At 48.5% G+C, this 19,531-nt stretch overlaps 2 protein-coding genes across 4 annotated transcripts in view; one reads left to right on the top strand and one right to left on the bottom strand.

The window, feature by feature from the left end:
• The window catches only part of Ttc23 (tetratricopeptide repeat domain 23), an 86,872-nt gene extending 83,373 nt beyond the window's left edge, over positions 1-3,499 (top strand). The window contains exons 9-10 of one of the 3 annotated variants that reach the window (XM_032893427.1): positions 2,075-2,157; positions 2,950-3,499. In XM_032893427.1, coding sequence (XP_032749318.1) covers positions 2,075-2,157; positions 2,950-3,064 — 198 coding nt within the window. In that variant the 3' untranslated portion in view covers positions 3,065-3,499. Of the gene's footprint in view, positions 1-2,074; positions 2,178-2,949 lie in introns of those variants that run through there. The other 2 variants (XM_032893424.1, XM_032893423.1) reach the window with 2 other exon arrangements.
• A 4,195-nt stretch (positions 3,500-7,694) lies between these two features.
• Synm (synemin) overlaps positions 7,695-19,531 on the bottom strand; it is a 29,255-nt gene continuing 17,418 nt past the window's right edge. The window contains 3 exon segments of the mRNA XM_032893422.1: positions 7,695-12,027; positions 12,030-13,615; positions 16,743-16,813. Of these exon segments, the coding sequence (XP_032749313.1) occupies positions 10,216-12,027; positions 12,030-13,615; positions 16,743-16,813 (3,469 nt within the window). The 3' untranslated portion in view covers positions 7,695-10,215.

Raw genomic sequence — 19,531 nt, 5'->3', positions numbered from 1 at the left:
CTCATACCAGTCATTTCTGCCCTCCACAGGACCAGAGGCACATTCTCAGCCCCCACTTAGGCAGCCTTGAGATCTTCCATGACTTCTAAAGACAAAGCATTTGGGCCGTGTGCATCTTTATTTTCTTAAAGACCTAAGATCGGTCGGCAGATGCAAACAACACGTGTCCCCGAGGCCTGCATCCCTTTCTTTCTGACTCAAGCAGCATAACCAGAGAGAAAACGTTAGTCTTTAAAATATGTTAAGGAATAGTTCGGCTCTGCAGGAAAATGTCTGTAACGTGAAACAGATGCCTTTGGCCTCACTATCCAAAGTCAGAAACAAAAGTGAGCCACCCAGGTGAAGCCCCTCTAACTGTCTTGAATTTGACGTTGCCCCAGGCTTGCATTTGGTTTTTATTGTCCCAAGCTTCACCTGAAGCTCCCTGTGATCATACATTTATGCAATTTCTTTTTTAACTTTAAATTATAAAGTGTTGATCTACTTTAGTATACTTGTTATTTTTACTATGTATATAGAAATATTATTGTTGGGGCTGGAGAGATGGCTCAGTGGTTAAGAGCACCGACTGCTCTTCCAGAGGTCATAAGTTCAATTCCCAGCAACCACATGGTGGCTCACAACCATCTGTAATGGAATCTTCTTCTGGTGTGTCTGAAGACAGCGACAGTGTCCTCATATATGTAAAGAAAAAAATATTTTAAAAAGAAATATTATTGTTTTTATTTTTCTTTTTATTAACAATAGATTTTTTTTCTCACATAATATATCTTGGTTACAGTTTTCCCTTCTTCTAATCTTCCCAGTTCCTCCCCACATCCCCTCCCACCAAGAACCACTCCCTTTCCGTCTCTCTTTAGAAAACAGACGTATCGCTCTTAACTCTTACTTACACTTTATTAAACATTGCTGATGTCTCTATAGAATGTCACACAAACTTAAATACCCACCATCAACGGACGAAACTGTAGAATGACTCATCTTATTCCCTCTTTGGCATCCTCTTGATAGCATCAGAGGAGAATTTTTCCATTTTTAACAAAGTTGTGCATCTCCTGTTATTGGTGAGGCAGAGCCTCTCACTGGCCAGTTTTCTTTCAGCTCTTTGAATGACTGTCTGCTTTGGACTGTTCTTGTACCGGGAGGTTGGAGGTCGTTGCCATCACTCGTCATTACCTCTGAGGCGTTCCTAATGTGCTCTGAATGCTAGCTCTTAGGAAGAGACACCGCAGACACCTCCCTCACCCTGTAGTCTTTGCTTATGGTTAAACTTCACTACGAAGCCATTGGTCATTTCCATACGGCTGGCTACATTTCTCCAGCAGTTTGGTTGTGGGGAGCCTGACTCAAGAAATAAGTTTCCCGGCTCCGGCCCAGAAGGCTGCCCCTGAACCTTTTCATAGGAGAGCCCCAAGTTCTGCGTTTCACATTTAATTCCTTCAATGTTTTGGGATTAATCTGTTCTGTTTGGTAGGAACTAAATTCCGTTCTCTCTCATTTGTAAAAGCCTGGTCCTAAGGCCGTCTATTGAGCAGTGCATCACTGGCCCTCTGAGGACAGTCCGTTAGCAACCAAGTACGGAGGTCCTGGCCTTTCCCAGTGGTCTACTTGACACCCCAGCGTGAAAGACGCTGTCTTCATCACTATAGCTCTACCGGTGGTCATCAAAGCAGATTCCTACTTTGCCCACTTTAAGTATTTCTTTAATCTTTACCCTTCCCTCAACTTTGTTCTGACTTGGAATAAACAACAAAATGCCAAAACTGAAGCAAAAGAAGGAAATTAAACAAAAGCCAGGCAACAATACACTTGCCTTACTTTTTAAAAATACTACTTTTAAACACATGCCTGCACACGGAGGGTTTATGAACTCATGTTCAAATTGTACATTTGTGTCCTGGATCCCTAAGAACATACAACTTAAAGGTCAGAGTGTCCCTAGAGAACCCCCTGAGGGCACCAAGGCCAGCACAGCCTGGCTCTAAGAACGAAGCACTCTGTCTCTACTTCAAGGGAGACTTTGTTTGCCCGTGACATTTCTGTAACCTCATGATGATTCATTGGTGTTCTACAGTGTGTCCAGATTGAGACGTTCTTGTATGGATCACAGGACAAGAAGACCATGGCCACCCAGCAAACCATAGACACGCTGTCCAAGTGAGTCAGCTTCCTTTATGTTTTCTCTGGAAATGCCTCCACCATTCTGAACCTGAGGCTGGTACTAGAAGGTTCTGTGGGAGTTTCATTGTCTTCCCATAACTTACATAGTTAAGTGTAAGAATAGGTCCTCTGAGAAGCCAGCTACAAACAGTCCTTGCCCTAATATTAGAAAGGTATTTATTCTTTAATAATGTTGAAATACTCTGGCTTTCGTCTTCCCATAGCCCAGCCCCTGCAAGTTAACACACTTGCTGGCGAAGGAAGGCCTTGACTCTAGAGCTCTGCCTTGGGCTTTCCTCTTGTGAGTGGGTGTCAGAGTGTCTCAACTGTACCTTGAAGACTGGCCCTAATGTCTTTCCTCAGCAGAAAGCCTGGCAATACCTGGGGAGGGCCCCCGTTTCACAGATCGGGTATTTCCCAAGAGCTCATGAGCTCAGGGTTAAGTCCAGGTCAGGAAATTACAGCAGTGGCTTTCACCAGAGGCACAGACCCACCAGAAAGGGTACTAAACCCTCTCAGGGCAGTGTAGGTGGCCCAACAGAGCCTCCCGTCAGAACCTGACAGTCTTCTCCACTCTCATCCCACCGATAACCTACCTAAGACCTGACTTGCCTCGGCTCGGCGAGCATGGCTACAAGGCGTTAAAAGAGGAGACATATACCTTGTGTTTAATGTTCCTGTGCCCAGGTTCTTCTCTCATTGGCATCCCCTCCTGAGGCCTCTTCCCAGCAGCAAAGGCTGGTGGGAAGTGGGATGCTCTGAGCTCACCCGTCTCCTTTCTGTCTACAGGATCTCCGAGGCTCCCGTGAAGCCAAAGCAATCACTGAAAGCCAAGACAGCGTTCTGCACCAGTGTCCCCCAGTACGTGACGCCAGGGAAGGCCAGGCACAGTGCGGCAGAATGATGCCCCCATGTGCCGCCCCCCAAAAGAAGCTCTGAGAAAGAGCTTTTTGGCATTGCTTTTAGGATGCTGAGCAAACCTCTCTCCAGCCAGAAGGTGGAGTTTAGCAGTCACTGCAGAGTTTGGCTGTTGTTTTCAGGAATGCAATGGCAAGTGCCATGAATCTCCCAACATCCCAACCTGAACGCCCTTCGGTGGTTCAGCTTTGGTTATTTTCTATCACCAAGGGAGATTTCCCCATCATCTCTGTATGGCTCAAACACTCTTCTGAAGTTGGAGCTTCTCCACAGGAGAGGAGACCCACCCAACGCCGGGCAGGGCTCCTGCTCAATCCAGAGCCACATCTGGGGCAGTGAGACCCTGCACAAAGCCTTCCTTATAGGAAATTAATAGTAACTAAGAAGAAAATACCAATAAAGAGAAACTTGTTCTAGTGTCGGTTTATGTGCTTCATTTTAATGAAGACTGGAACTGGCAGTGTGGCTCCGCGACAAGAGTGCTTGCCTGGGCTCCATGACACCCGTTATGGTTTAAATTGGAAACGCCCCTCATAGGCTCATGTATTTGAAGACTTGGTCCCCATTGCTGCGAGGCCTTGAGGTAGGAGTCTAGTTGAGTGAACTGGGTCACCAGAGGTGAGCCTCGAGGTTTCTTAGCCTTAGTCCCATTTTCTATCTACTCTCTGCTTCCTGATGGCAGACTCGGGGTGACTAGCTGCCTAGTGCCCCTGCCACCTGCCTTCCCCACCATTATGTATATGTAAATATTCACACATGCATACACACACACACACACACACACACACACACACACACACATGCATACGCTCCTACCTGCCTTCCATCTAAAAGCCAAAATAAACCCTTTCTTCTTATTGGTTGTTTGAGCAACCAACATTATTTTTCTCATTGTAGGGATGAAAAGAACAGCATGGAAATCGGGCACTGGAATAGGCCACGGCCGTGGTAGGGCTGACTGAGAGTCTTGGGTGTCTGGAATTGCTTTGCAGGGATGATACTGAAGGTTGTGGAAGTATGGGCAGGGGAGCCCCTCAAAAGCTAACAGCAGATCTTAGTAGAGCATCCTGGTGGGGTGTGGAGGTATCTAAAAGACCAGAATGCTAAGACAAATCCTGACAGCGGAGAACAAGGACTCTGTTAGGACCTGGGCTAAAGGCCATTTGCCCTCCATTATGAACAAGAATCTGTTCTCACTCTGTCCTGTGCCCCTTGCCCCTCTCAAGAGAAATCTAGTGTCCTTTCTGCCCTGGGACAAAGGAGTGCTGCCCTGAGGGCAGAACCCACCCACTGAAGGCTCCCATTCTGGAAAGCACAAATGTACTTTGGAAAGTTGTTCTAGTGAGCCTGGACTGAGAATGCACGGTCCCTGCTTGAAATGAACACTGAAATAGCGATGCGACATGGTGGTCCAAGTGCACCAGACAGATTACATCTCCAGGTGACAAGCGGGACAAACGACATTATCCACACGGTGGGCACTGATTATGCGAACGCCAAAACTCATGTGTGTGTGTGTCGGGGCAGGGTCAGCGAAGATGGGCGCCTGCTGTTCCAGAAAGGTGCCAGATGCCAAGTGGCGTGAAGCTGTAACAGTGAAGCCCAAGCTATGATGGAGACCTCAAGATGCTGGAGATGCCGGGACCACACCCGAAGGGTCAGCTGTACCGTGAGCCTCAGGCACAGAGAGCTGAAGGGTTTGGTGTTTGCCCTGCTGGGTTTTGATCTTACTTCAGTCTGACCTTCCCTTGTTTTGGCCTGATTCCTTCCTTTTGGAGTGGGAAAACCCACTCTGTGCTACGAATGTTGGAAGTATGAATTCCTCCTTGGACCAAATACATGTTGCTTTATGAAATGGCCATGGGCCTATGGAGGCAGGGGTGAAATGCTGTGGTTTGATTGTGAAACGTCCCCTACAGAGTTGTGTGTTTGAATATTTTGTCCCAGGTTAGAGTGGGCCTTGAAGTGATGCCCAGCCAGAGGAAGTGGGTCAGTGTGGGTGGGACTTGAAGTTTCACTGCCCCGCCCCACCCCACATCCCTTCTACAATTTGCTTCCTGACTATGGATGCAGTGTGACCAGCCACCTGGAATTACTGTTGATCTGCCCTCACTGCCATGATGGGCTGTATCCCCTCAAACCATAAGCCAGAACAGGCCCTTCTGTCTTGTTTCCTGTCAGGTATTTGGTCACAATCATGAAAAAAAAATCATTAATTTGAGGCCCTCAGTTTGACCTCCAGAACTGTGAACAAATAAAATGAAGACCACGCCAAGGGAGACTGGAGCCTGAAAGGGTGTGCATGTGAAGGCGTCTCTCTCTGTCAATGTACTCAGTCACAGTTTTCTGAGCACCTGGTAAACTACTGGGCCCGTGTGAGAAGACTGAGGCTGAAGCAGCAAACACAGCTCACATAGTCTCATCCTCTCACGCTTGTCCTGCAATGCATCGCCGGCCCTCGTGGAGTGGCCTGGGAGGAGGACCCTGGCTTGCCACTTCCTTGTCTCTCATGGTTGCTATCCTAGGCAGGACAGGCAGCTGCTACTAGAGCTTGCATACCCTCTAGTGTCACCTCCAGAGTGGCCTTCATTCTTCTCGGGGAACACCACAGTTGGGTGAGGTTGGCAAAACTAAGCGGTAAGCTTGAGCTCTCTTTCCCCTAACTATAGAGAGATCGGTGCTCGAGACAAGGTACATGGAGCACCCAGGGGATAGCGGCTGCTGGTCCAGCAAGGGCTGTCTCTTCTTCCCCTCTTCCTCTTATCCCATGGCTCCTGCCAGTGAGACCACGGGCCATTGCCAAGAGCACGATAGGGCTGCAGTACAACCTGCTTGTGTCCGTCCATTTGTTCGTAGCGTGACCGCTCAAGAACTGAAGGGAAAATAAGCATGATAGGGGTGGTGGCAGGGCCCTCTCTCTCAGGAGTGCAAACCATCTCTGCTTATGCCTCTTCTCCCAGACTCAGGGCTGTGGGGTGGCATCAAGGTAGACAATTATCTGTGGCCACTGAAGAGTATGCTGTCTAACCGAAGACTCGTTCCAACATAGCTAGTGGGAAACAAACCTTAAAAACAGAGGCTGCCAGAGGCTTCCTCGTCCCTGAAATCTTACGTCTGAAGACCTAGACCCCAGTGACATGTGGAGATAGATTCTTTGAAGGATGATTGGATCACGGGGGCAGCGGGTGGAGAGCACTGGTTGGTGGGCTCAATGTCCTTGTAAAGAAGAGAACCAAGAGAAAACATCTCTCTACCCCCTGAAGACAGCAGTAAGGTGCCTGCCTACCGGAATCGAATCTAGAGCATCCTTGGCTTGTCTTCTCCGACCTCCAGACCCCAGAAATAAAACTTTGCTGCCAAAGCCACCCAGCAGCACACTCGAAGACACACGAGCTTCTGGGAAAACGGCTTAGAATCACGGAAAACAAACTCCTCTTTAAATGTTAGCTCCTGCCCCAAGAAGGGTGAGTCGACCAGCATACAGAGCGGAGGTTTGGGCTTTGTTCTGTTTTTGTCAACTCAGCACAGGGAGGATCATCTGGAGGAAGGACTCTCAGCTGAGAAGATGCCTCTGTCAGTTGATCTGCGCAAACGTCTCTAGGGGGATTTCCTTGATTAATAATTAATGTGGGTGGTGCCACCCCAGGTAGCTATAAGGAATGTCCTGGAAGGTATTGAACATGAGGAAGGTGGCTGAACAGGAGCCAGAGAGCAAGCTGGTTAGCAGTCCTCCTCCACAGATCTCAGCTTCAGCTCCTGTCTCCAGGTTCCTGCCCTGCTTCAGTTCCTGCTTTGACTTCCCTTGGTGATGCATTATGACCTTTTCCTCCTGGGTCGCTTCTGGTCATTGTTTTATCACAGCCACAGAAAAGTAACCAATGTAATAAGTGTCATTAATATCTTCCACCGGTGCCATTAACTCCCACAAGTGAGAAGAAATACAACTATTCATGTTTTTATTCTTGTTGATAAAAGGCCAGATTACAGACAGGTGACAGTTACCCACTCCTTGTTTCAAACATTCCTCTATATCTATCATGCGTGTGTGTGTGTGTTATGTATAATTGTGCTTTAGAGTAACAGTTGTCCAGGTTCCAGCCCAAGAAGATGCTGTTTTCAGCACTGAATAATTGTACCTTGGCACCCTCCTCCATCCTGGCCTGAATGGATGGCCATCTCATCCTGCTGACAATGTCTTCTAGGCTGTGGGGACATTTACCACCAACTGTTATCTTCTTAGATACAAGCTAGTTAGTGCATGCTTCCTAGATCTGATCTCAGAAGGAATTAGGGAATGTTTGTGACCCATCCAGTAACTCCTGGCTACCATCAAATGTGGACAGAAACCCAGGCTTGCTTTCATTAGTGTCAGAAGGAACCACACAGAAACTGGCCAGAAAACATTCTCTTTAAGAAAAATACAATAGGGCTGGAGAGATGGCTCAGGGGTTAAGAGCACTGGCTGCTCTTCCAGAGGTCCTGAGTTCAATTCCTAGCAATCACATGGTGGCTCACAACCATCTGAAATGGGATCTGATGCCCTCTTCTGGTGTGTCTGAAGACAGCGACAGTGTAGTCACATACATAAAATAAATAAATAAAAAACCAATACAGTCTTTTTTTCCCCTCAGATCTTTATTTCTACATATTCTTGTGACAGTTCACTTTGTAGGGAACAGGAGGTTAGCAAAAATAAGCTTCTTAGATAATTCTAAATAAACACTTCAAAGCAAACTATCAAAACAACCAGTGGAAGGCTAAGAAACATTCAGTATCTTGTAGTCTCAATAACAAACTGGGAGAGACTGGGTGCGCCCCCACCCTCCCTGCCCTACCACAGTGTCGATTTGACTCCAGAGTGACTGATTCCAAAAACCTCAGGGAGCTGCTACAATGTCAAAGGTAAAAGCCCTGCCCTTAGTGACCTAGAGACATAGTAACCAATGACAGCTGAGGACTCCTCCTTCCTGGGATTGCCTTGATGGTGATTCCAACTTAGAGATGACAATTAATATTTCACTCCAAGACACTTATTCTTCAAAGTGAGCAGAAGTGCCCAGATATTTATAAGCTGCTCACAACACCATGCATGGACAAGTTCAGGAACCAGGACAAGGGCGTCCAGCTAAGCCCACTTAGACTCATAATAAACTCGACATTGTAACTGTGTCTTGCATTGTTATACCCAGGCTGTACCACCTCAGCCGCACTCTAACGAATCACTCAGGTCTTCTGACTATGGTAAGAGTAAATCAGGGCATCTCCGACAGTGTCAGAGAGGACAAGCCGCAGCAGTAACTCCTGTCTTAGTCTGACACCCGTGAGTTCAGCTGGCAGGTGGGTAACATGGGCTTTCTGTTCAAACCTGCTTTCTTCCTGTACCCCGATGCAAGGCTTTGGAAATACCTTAAACCATTCTGCATTTCTCCTTCCCTTAGCAAGGAAGAACATCTCACTCTCTTTCACCCACCTGCTGGAACCGGAGGGGGGAATGCGCCCTGTGGGACACATGGGGAGGGAGGCCCTCCTGTACCGTGCTCCTCCCCTACCTGAAGATGACACCACCTCGGATCCTTCTTCCTCAGAGCCCCACAGGCAGGTCTGTGGCCTGGGTTCAAAAGCACAGCTCGGACCCATGGAAGCTACTATTCTGCACTCACAGACCGCTGCACTGTAGAGGCCTTTTTGCTTTTTTATGTGATGCCAAACCTTCAGAGATGGGAGCTTTAAAAACAATGTCCATGTGTAAAAGAACCATTCCAAATGAACACACCCATTAAATTCAGTGGCGCACAGCTTCCGGTCCATGATGTGTGGCCCACAAGAGTGGGGCCTTTATCATCAGTCAGTCTGCCCTGGGGGCCCAGATGCTGGTTACATTGGAAGCACCTGGTTCCCTCCCCTAAACACTACCTACATTCGACTTAAATGCCGCCACCATCATGATTTCTATCCAAAGTGCAAAAGTGTTTGTGAGGTTCGTATACAGCTCTTGCCACTTTTGTCCTTAATTCTAGGAGCTCAGAAAATCCTACCAAGGCAATCTGTATGGGTTAGAGAAATGGTTCTGTTGTTAGGAGCACTGACTCATTCTTCTAGAGCAGTGGTCCTTAACCCTCCAAAGGTTGCGGCCCTTTAATATAGTTTCTCAAGTCGTGGTGACCCCCAATCGTAAAATCACATCCTTGCCACTTCATAACTAATTTCTCCACTGTTACGAATCATAGTGTAAACATCGGTGTTTTCCGATGGTCTTAGCCGATGCCTTGAAAGGGTCGCCGTGACCCACAGGTTGAGAACCAGTGCTCCAGCTTAGATCAGGACACAATGTATCTGCTACCTCCCAGCCTAGTAAAGATTTGAAAGGATACTGTGAGCAATTCTCATTCTTGGCTGCCAATGCCTGTGGCCAGAGACAGCAAATCTGAGCAATCAGGACAGATACATGAATCTGAGGCACCAACAACAGACCACAGCTGTCTTTCCATAAATAACTCTAAGCCCTCTCTTTTTTTCAATCCTGTACATAGAAAGCAATTCATTCCATTTGAACATAACTTTAAATCTCTGATAAGTAACTTTTTCTTAAATCATCTAGTAGATTTTTTTTCCCATACAGTCTTGCTTACTTTCTATAATTTCTTTTTTTTAAAAAAGACTTTGGAGAGAGAAAAGCCCACCTATGCTCCTTTCCAGTGTTAGCTTCCTGTTTGATATTAGCACATGCAACAAAACCTACCTTGAATATATTATTTTAACCTGGTTAAATGTTAAAGTGTCTTGCCTATAGGATAGACAGTAGAACAGATACGAGCCACGCCTGTGACCTGGTGCAAAACTCGTATAAACTGTCTCCACGCGTGGAGAGAAAAGTTTAGAGGAAGGAACTTCTTAAGACTAGAAAAGATAAAAAGGAGCCTAAGGGAGTTCTGTGAAACTCAAATGTAAAATCTCCAACCTTACAACGAGTTCTGAAGCAAACTGCTCGGCCCAGGGCTTCCTAAACAAAGGATTGATACCCAGCCTTCCCACACCCCCCATAACACTTAGTGAAGGGGCTTGTGCGTTGGTATTTTGAAGGCTTTGTACATTGATGTGTCTCCAGAGCGCCATTCAGGACAAGACAGTTTCTGGTTATCAAAACCATCCCTCGCCCTCCTCTTCCTCCTCATTGTCTAGATAGAGAAGGGCCACTTTCTTCTCATCGGAAGCCACCGACCTTTGGTCTACCATCCTTTGCAGCTGCACCGTCTTGTCAAATCCAGCCTGCTCCGTGCCTTTCTCTCCACCGGCCTGGTGTGCATCCCCAGCGGAGGCCTGAGAGCTGGTGCTGGCTGATTGCTCATCCCTACTGTGAGCAGCTCTCCAGCCACCGTGGTGAGACACACTGTGAGCTTCCACTTCGGACCCCGTGTCTCGGGTCCAGCTGCGGATGGCTCTTGTGTCACTTACACCCATCTGAAAGGTAAATGAAGTTTCTTTGGGCCCCAGTGCAATGTGACATGGTGTGCTACTGCCGTCTGCTCCCCCACCCGGCCCCGGGGACGCCACGGAACCGTCAAGAACAAATGTTTTAGACAAGGTTCCACTGGTGACAATGTATTCAGAGGGGTCCTCCTCTGTAGGACCTATTTGAATGTGCCTGAAGGATCTGCTGATGTTTTCTGTCACCTCTGCTCCTGTGTTGCCCACACTGTCTGGAGGGGACCCAGAAATGACCCTCTGGAATGCGTTCTCTTCCTTCTTGAGGATTTCTCTATCTGAGGTGAAATTGTGAGTGGCCTGGGTCATACCTGCTGACCTCTCCACCAGGACCACGCCTTCTGAGTCCCTAAATCCCAATGTCTGTGGGGCCACCTGCTTGGAAGCCTGGTACCTCTGAGGCACGATGTCAATGTGCTGGATGGAGGTACTCCTCCCTAGAGACACTCTGGTGAGCTCAGAATCCTCTTCTCCCCATTCTGCCCTGTCTGGGATGGGAGCTATGAACTGGATTTCTTCTCTGAACCCTTCTTTGGGGCCTAACTGGAGATGCCTAACAAAAGTCTGGGTACCCACTGACCCTTCAGTTGAAAAGTTACTACCAACCTGGGCTGCCCCAGAAATAGGACCCGGAAAAGGAGTTTCCTTTTCATTGTGAGCCTGCTGAGAGCCGGGCATCCTGCCACTCCCTGAGACGTCAGCTTCCACAGACAGTGCTGCAGGGTCAGGCTCTCCTGTGTCTCCCGTCTCCTGCCGGGTAGGCACAGAGCCTCGGAAAATGACTTCTGTGGACACTCGGTTTTGACGGGGACCCAGTGTAACGTGCCTCACGGAGCGGCTGGCTCCCTCAGAGCTGACTGCCTCGCTGAAGTCTTCACTTACCTCCACCACCGGTGCGGTGGGTCCTCCGTAGGACACCTGTTCGGTCCTCCACATCTCAGTGGGGCCTAGTTTAACGTGCCTTACAGACTGGCTTACATCCTCCAGCACATGAGACTGCACAAAACCCATTGGGCTGGTCACTTCCACGGTGGCTGACACTGGGCCCTGGGTAACACGCTGATCCGAGCTGTGAAAGACCCGGTCAGTATCATCCTTCTCACCAGACGGGCTATACAGCTCCCTGGTGGCCCAGCGCTTGAAGAGAAAGCCACCGGCAGGCGCCTCCTCTCCATCTCCCCTGTCTGGGCTTCTAGGCATTGGGCTGGAGCGCTTGGTCAAGCTCTCTCTTACCACTGACTCCACAGCCTTCTCTATTTCCCCAGCTTCGTCCCTGCTCAACTCCTCCAGGTCTAACTGATCAGCATCTACAGTCTGCGAGAGGTTGACCTCAGCCATTAAGGTCACAGAACCGCCAGCAGAGCTCTGGACTTTCTTTACATCCACCGAGACACCCCCTGGCTCTCCTTGACTCTGTCTGGTCAGGGCAGACAACTCTTCCTTCATGCGCTCAGGCAACGTTTCCTCCGTACCGGATGGTGGACTTCTTCCTCAATGTGGATCTGCCCATACACAGAGCCATCATCTTCTCTGTCATGTCCCCCAGGGTACTCATCTGGGGTAGACACGAAATAACTCTGCTCCCCCTCCGAGTCACCCGCCTCCGTCACTTCTTCCACATGAGGGACGTTCACCTGGGGCTGGTTGGTCCTCTGACGTTGATGCATTGAGAATGCCATGTGGGTTTCTCCTTCGCCCTCCTCTTCCTCAACGAACCCCTTGGGGCTGGGAGACACATCATCGACTTCTTCCACCCGGAAGGGGGTAGAAAACTCTACTTTCCCACCACCTACGTAGCTCATGGGCTCTTCCACAATCTCCACATTTACGACTTTGGCTCTCCCCTCCCTTCCTTTCAGACCGAGGTTGATCATCTCTCCAATCACTGTCTCTGTTGACTTCCCTTTCAGTCCTACTTCCTTGACATCCTTGCTTAGAAGGTAGTCCAGGCCAGCTTCATCAGAAACATCGACGTCTTCTGTCAGCTTCGACTCCACGACGATTTCCGTCTTGGTTTTCCTGTCACCAGGAAACTCTTTCCGGTCCAGGTAGGTGACCTTTGTGTCTGGCAAAGAACTGACATTCTCTTCAGCACCTGGAGACTGGGTAAACTGCTTAAGAATGGTGGTGACGATGTTTTCTGCTATGGTCTCTGTCGTAGAGTCACTCCGCAGAGAGCCAGCAGTGTCCTTGCCGTCCAATTGGAACTTTGTCTCTTTGGTCTTTGCCTCTCTTTCCCTACTGTTGGCAGAATCCTTCCTTCCAGGTGACTGCAAGTGTATTGTGGACACCTCTGATTTGCTGCCCCGAGATACTTCTAGACTGATGGGCACTTCTCTTTCTTTTATACCTCTCCCCGTCAGTGTTTCCTTCCCTTTGGCCTTGTCCCTTAAATGCTGGCTTTCCCTCTTTCTTGCATCTCTATCTAACTTGGTCAGCTCCTCCCACCTCAAGTTTCTTTCCTCCGAAGCCTTCTCTTTAGAATCAAACATTTTCTCCTCTGGCTTTAATTTGACCACCCCTGACTTGTCCCTCTCTTGCTCCTTAGTGGCCTGCGTTTCTAATTTCTTTCCCAGAATGACAGTCCTCTCATTTGACTGAGTGCTGTTCACAGCACCTGCCGCCACGTTGCCCCGGTGACCTCTGTATGACTCTCTGGTAATAATGGACTCTGTGGCCCGCCGTGTGAGGGTGTCCCCCATGCCTTCAGCTTTGGGTCCATGGGGGAATGTTTTCACTTGAGCGTCAGTGTTTCTTAGAAAGCCATGGGTTGGTGTGACTGGTCTTAAACTGGCTTGACTGCTGACGGTTTTCTCCAGGGGCTTCTGCTGTGAGGTTGTAGCTGAGGAAGAATAGCAGGAGGTCAGGAAGCCCCTTCGGGCAGCATTTCCAACAGCTGTGGTTGTCTGTGAGTCAAGGTGCCCTGGCCCGTTGGAATACAAAGTCGAGCTGTGATTTACAGCTGCCCAAGGTGTTTTTCGCCGTGGAAAGAGATTCTTCTCATTTTTCCTCTGTAATACTGAGTCGGTATAGCGATAGGATATGTTTCTGGACTCTGTGGAAAGGGAACAAACCATTCATTTAGATGACAGCCATCGTTTTTTCCCATCATAAAAGCACTGCCGTAGGTCAAATCCCACATTATTATAAAATATACTGTTATTACAGGAAGGATCGTTTCAAGAGAATGCTGTTATCCTCCACATTATCTTTTGGTTGTTTCAGAGCTCCTGCACGGTGAAATATCGCCCCGCAAACACCTTAGCCTAGCACTCTTCTCAAGCTGCTGGCCTCAGAGGCCCCCCCTCCCTTCCGGGAGCTGTCGGGGTCTGAATATAAAGGGTGCAGTGCCTGCCAGTGGGTCAGGCATGGGTTTCCTGGTGAACTGTTCACAATATTATGATGTTTCAGAATCTCTGGTTTTCGACTTTGTTGAGAGGGGTTTGCTTATTTCACCAGAGAAGAGCCCAAGTGTCTAAGTACCGGATGTCAAACAGCGCGCCTCTCCATCTTAAGGACTTGGTCTATCAGTCCCTGTGCTGAGTCGAAGCTACTGAAGTCTTTAGATTTTCTACATGTCCTTGTATGTTTATACTTGCCAATTCATGGTTTCACAAACAAGCCAGCTGTCAGAGCTCCCCCTGTCTTAATGGCATCCACCTAGAGTCACGAGGCAGCCTTAGGCCTTCTGGTTTTCCTCAGGATGGCCCTCAGAGAGCGCCACCCTTCAGGTGCAGGAACCCCACCAGGGTAACAAGCTCTTTGGAATGGCAACTGAGTTAGAACCTGACCGAAGCACTATCCAGTAGTGTCCACCACACCCCATCTGGCTGAGCGGCTCTCCACTCCTCCCTCACAGCAATGGAAGCCAGGGGTCTCACGGAGACAGGTCCCCGAGATACAGGGAAGAAGATCAAGGCTGGAACTTTTTTGTTTTTAACAAAGATTTCATTTTCAGGTTAATATGCTCATCCTAACTTTGAAATCCCAGAGGACAAATCCCAAGGTCAGTAAGAAATGTGGAAGATCACAGACCAGCTTTTAGGTCATAGGAAGCAGCCAGCATTATTTCCAGGCACATTGGAAAAGGTGACTTCAGAGCTCTAATATTGATCGGTTTCCTTGGAGACCATCTTCAGGTTTATTCCTTAAATAGTTAATGGGCATCTATACCATGCAGGAAACAGAACTACTCAGCCCCATAAAGGCTGCTTTACAAGCCAGTCACCTTTATCCCACAGCATCTTTCTTTGGCCTAATACCTGTGCGTTAAGATAAATTTAGTTTACAGATGTGAAGTACGTATGTTGTTTAGGAAGCTTGAAGAGCAGCGGATGAATGACTCAAGCCAACAGAGATACCTGCCTGCCTTCTTCCTGACTAAACCCATGGCTAATAAAGCATCAGCAAGTCTCACACTTAAAAGGCTGCTTCTGCCAGGAGTTTGGTCTCCCAGGCGGGTGAACAACTCTTGTTTTCTAGATGTCAGAGGCTAACGGATGTCAGGTAGGCCAGTCAACCCCCACTTGCACAAATCTTTCTTCTTTTTTCAGGTTTACTCTTTATGTGAAGGTACAAACTTGCTAGAGGCTACCTAAGGACAAAACCCTTCCAGTCGTAGATGATAGAACCAAAGTTCTGAGGCTGAACCCAGGGTCCTGCCTAGTCTGAGAGGTGACCAGCAGGAGCATGAAGATGCACATCCATCGCTCACGCTGAGGAAGGTACACAGTGGGCTTGTAGGTGCTGAGTTCGAAGGTTTATGTCCACACACTCGGTCAACTGAAGGTCAAAACTATCTCAAATATCATATCTGTACCGAGCACACACAGGCTCTTCTGGTCGTCCTCCTCTAAGTAATACAGGGTGACAGAAATGTGCATGGCGCACCTTGTTCTACATACTGTAGGTAATCTAGAGAGGATTTGGAGTCTGTGCAAGGATGTGCGAATCCTGTGATATTTTAGACGAGGCACTTGAGCATCTGCAGACACGGGTATGAGTAGATGTCCTGGAGAAAGTCTCCTCCAGACGCCAAGGAAGACTTCATGCTGAACATACCATATGCCTTGGAGGCTGGTATTGCTTAGCCAGAATCTCTTTTAAGATTCAGCAGGTTTGATGAGAAGAAATTTTATAAGGCCTAAACCTTAGATGAAAAGCTACCAAAAAAAAAAAATCACTACTGAAAGAGGGGTCATTATTTTTCCTCAAGGCTAAGGTTATCCAATCTGAAAAAGCCCTAATCACAAATACTTATGAGCAATGCTATGTGGACTCAGGTTTCATTTCGTAATCCAAGAGTAATAATTTTTTTAAAAAGGTCATGAATTTAGGGGAACGTGCAGGAGGTGTTGGAGAGGTGAGAGAGAGAAATAAAAATGATGTCATTACAGTACTCATGTATGAAATTCTCATAAAAATAAAATATTTGAATAAAAAAAGATTTGACAGGTTTATATATTCATTTTAAAAGTTATCCTATAGGTTTTTTTTTTTTTTTTTGGTTCTTTTTTTTGGAGCTGGGGACCAAACCCAGGGCCTTGCGCATCCTAGGCAAGCGCTCTACCACTGAGCTAAATCCCCAACCCCCTATAGGTTTTTTAAGGTCTTCCCAATGAGCACAGTAAACTCTTTGGGGTCAGGTCTATGGCTGTAGGAAGGAAAAACCTGATCTGAAGCTGTGAGCCCAGACTAAGATCCGGTACCTGGCTACGCCGTCCTGACTTACCACTCCGCTGTCCCAGAGCACTGACTGCATCTTGTCCAAAGTGCTAATTTTGTCTGTTAGTTACAGCCATAACTGTTTAGTCTGGAAAAAGAAACTATGTCCCTCCGAAGGCCGTAATGAGCAAGTGCAGATCTGCCGTCCTTCAGAAGGCCCCGCGTTAACTGCGGCTCCTCAGCTAGACGGCGCCTCAAAATGCTGTCCCCACGAGCAAATCAGTCCATCAAGGACTCCTGAGGCCACTGTGATTCACACTGCAACTTAACTTACCTCCCATTCAACTAAAATCTACTTGGTACTTAAAAGAAGGGCTTTCTGTTAGCATGGGGGCGGGGGCATGGCCAAACCCTCTCCTTCTAGATACGTTGTGCCCTCCTCTATCTGTGGAGTGGGCAGCTCAGAGAGAAAGCATTTTAGCAATGCCGTTTTAGCAAACACAATCTCTCATACTTACCTCGTGGCACGTTTTCAATGTTCTCGGTCCAGATCAATATCTCCGGATTGCTTTCTCCTTCCAACAAGGCCCTGTGAAAGTTGTGTTTTAAAAAAAAACAATTTATTATAGTATGAAAGAGATGGGGCCGTGCTTCTCACCAAATGCCTTGCATGACTTTCTGTCAGTGACCACACCATCACAGGACCTGCGCCTGGAGAGGTGGTAGGGTAGGGGCTGTACCAGGATGGTACACTGTCATACCCCTGATGCCCAGCCCAGCATCTGCTACATGACAGATGCTCAAGTGATACCAGAGGAATGGGGAAAATGTGTGGGCCAGGCTTCAGAAGGACTGGAGAGTGACGCCTTCCCAGGAAGTCCCCATACCCCAAAAGAAGAAAGAAAACCTTTCCTGCCCTGGGCAGAAGGAGTGTCTATGGAGAACAGAGCACAGAGCTGTAACAGACACTATTTGTAAACAGAAGGCTGGATGGAAGCTGGTGCTGCATACACACACACACACACACACACACACACACACACACACACACACACACATATATATATATATATATATATATATAATGTTTAAGATCAAACCTAGGGCCACGTATATGCCAGGTGACTTCTTTGCCACGGAGCTATATTTGCAGACCTACGTGAACTTCTCAGAGATGAAGACAAGCATGTAGACCAGCACCCCCACGGGCATACCCTGCCACATAGATGGCGTCCCTGGCCTCCCTTAATAACACAGGGTGGAAAGTACTCTGCTAGGCTTAGCTAAATTCCTAAAACTGTAGTCTTCATTAAGTTGTCGTTGGCATCTGCCACTTCAGACAGACATGGAAGAGCGCGTGGGCCCAAAGACAGCAACATGCTGGGGGGAAGGGTGAGCAGTGGGGTGCCAATCAGCTGGTCACTTCCAAAGACCTACAGGCCTGCTAGAGACTGCAGATGTAACGGTTGTATGGTTGCTAGAGCAACATGTGAAGTCGCTAACCCCAGCTCCCAGAGAGAAGGCGTGTATGACGAAGGCTGATGAGAACCCCAGCCCACTTGGAATTGCTGATGTCAGGACCCAGGGCTAGCAGGGAAAGAGAGTGGGGAGCCCAGGTCCCAACTGGGCTTGGCAGTTTGGGGGAACTACGGCAAGGCTCGTGTCCACTGAGTTAAACGTGGCAATGAGAGCCCTCTGTCAGCTGGAAGAAAAAGAAGGGAGCACAGGGATTCGTCCCAGGCACACACTGGCGGGCTGGCCACCGAAGCCGCCACTGAAATGCGCATGTGTGGAGAGACAAGAAGGCCAAGGCCAGAGCTGAAGCCCTTCCACTCAGGACGAAGGCCAGGAAACAGGACACCAACCCATTAATCCCACACCCTCATGACCAAGCAGTTTAGCTTCCAGGAACACAAACAGCTTCCATCATCAAAAAAAAAAAAAAAAAAAAAAAAGCCCTGGAGAATGTTCTGGAGCAAATAGACTTCAGGCCTATACCCTGGGGTTTGTGGTGCAGCCGAGCGATGTTCTACAGCTGAGAGCCACAGCGGGGCCTGGGGATAAGGCCAAGTTTAGACCCTACAAGCTTCACATGCCACAGGGCTGGACTTAGACTCAGGCTGCCAGTCAGGACAGGGGAACCTTTGGGAGCTAAGGTCATCAGAAAACGTTGCTCATGGGCCCGGGGAACGAATGACTGGGAAAAACTGTACCTTTCTCTACCCCTCAGAGGAAAATGGCTCTGTCTCTCTTCCAGGGGCAAGCCAAAGCCTTATCCAGCTTTATTGCCTTATCCCCAGCACAGAACACAACAGTTTCGCCTCCCGTATCCACTCACTCACTCGTGTGGCCCAGAGCACCGGGCATGCCCAGCTCCTTGTCTGAGGACACAAGGCCGGGGTGAAGACAGTGTCTTGGTCAGAAGCCCACAGAACACCCAAGGACAGAACCTTGAACTCAGACCCTCACTCTCCAGTCACCAGGCTTCCCCATGAGACAGGGATGGTGACATTACATGCAAAAGTCAGAACACGCACATTCTACCACTAGACCCTCTAGAGAACACACATAAAAGCAAACTTCAACCTCTCAGTAATTTCATCCCAAGTCCCCCCTTTTGTGCCTTCCTCTGTGAATTCCTCATCGGTGCCTCAGGCACTGGCTGGATCCTAGAAGGCAGGGGTACACGCCATCTTGCATAGCCCGAGCACCCAACACAGAGCTTGGGATGGACGGTGGGCCCCTGGGTTCTCAATTCCTGCTCCTGAAGCATACGCCCTTAAGTGACAGCCCCGAGCCCTGCCCTGCCAACACAGTTCTGAGACTAATGTGGCAAAGTAGGAGACTAAACCACTAGGGTGCTTTCCTATGACCCTTCAAAGCACAGAGGAAGGGACAGGGTAGTACAACTTTAAGAAACTGGGAGCGAGCTCTTTGAGGCTCCCAGCAAACCTGGTTATTTTAAGAGCAGGGCAGGAAAGCTGCCTCCAGGCCACTGTGAGAATGCCAACCCCCTGAGTCACTGGCTATTAGAGAGCACTTTACACGGCTCTCTAACAGGAAAATAGGCAAAAGAGGGAGACCAGTCCCTGGCCCCATTAGGAGCTTCACACAACTCCATGACGTGGAAGGGAACTGTAATGTGGTTTCCGGCCCCACTCCAGGCCCTAATGGGCCACCCAGCATCCCAACCAGTCAGTGATGGGGGTGCCTGTCTGGGAGGGACGGTGCAAATGGAATTTCAGGCGTGTCCGCTAATGCTCAGTACCGTGGACACAACGCCGATGAGCGGTACTTCTATAACTGA

Source organism: Rattus rattus, chromosome 2 (assembly GCF_011064425.1).
Source record: "Rattus rattus isolate New Zealand chromosome 2, Rrattus_CSIRO_v1, whole genome shotgun sequence".
In the NCBI taxonomy this organism is placed as follows: Eukaryota; Metazoa; Chordata; class Mammalia; order Rodentia; family Muridae; genus Rattus; species Rattus rattus.
The sequence above is the reverse complement of the archived record's forward strand: the minus strand, read 5'-3'. Positions and strand labels throughout refer to the sequence as shown.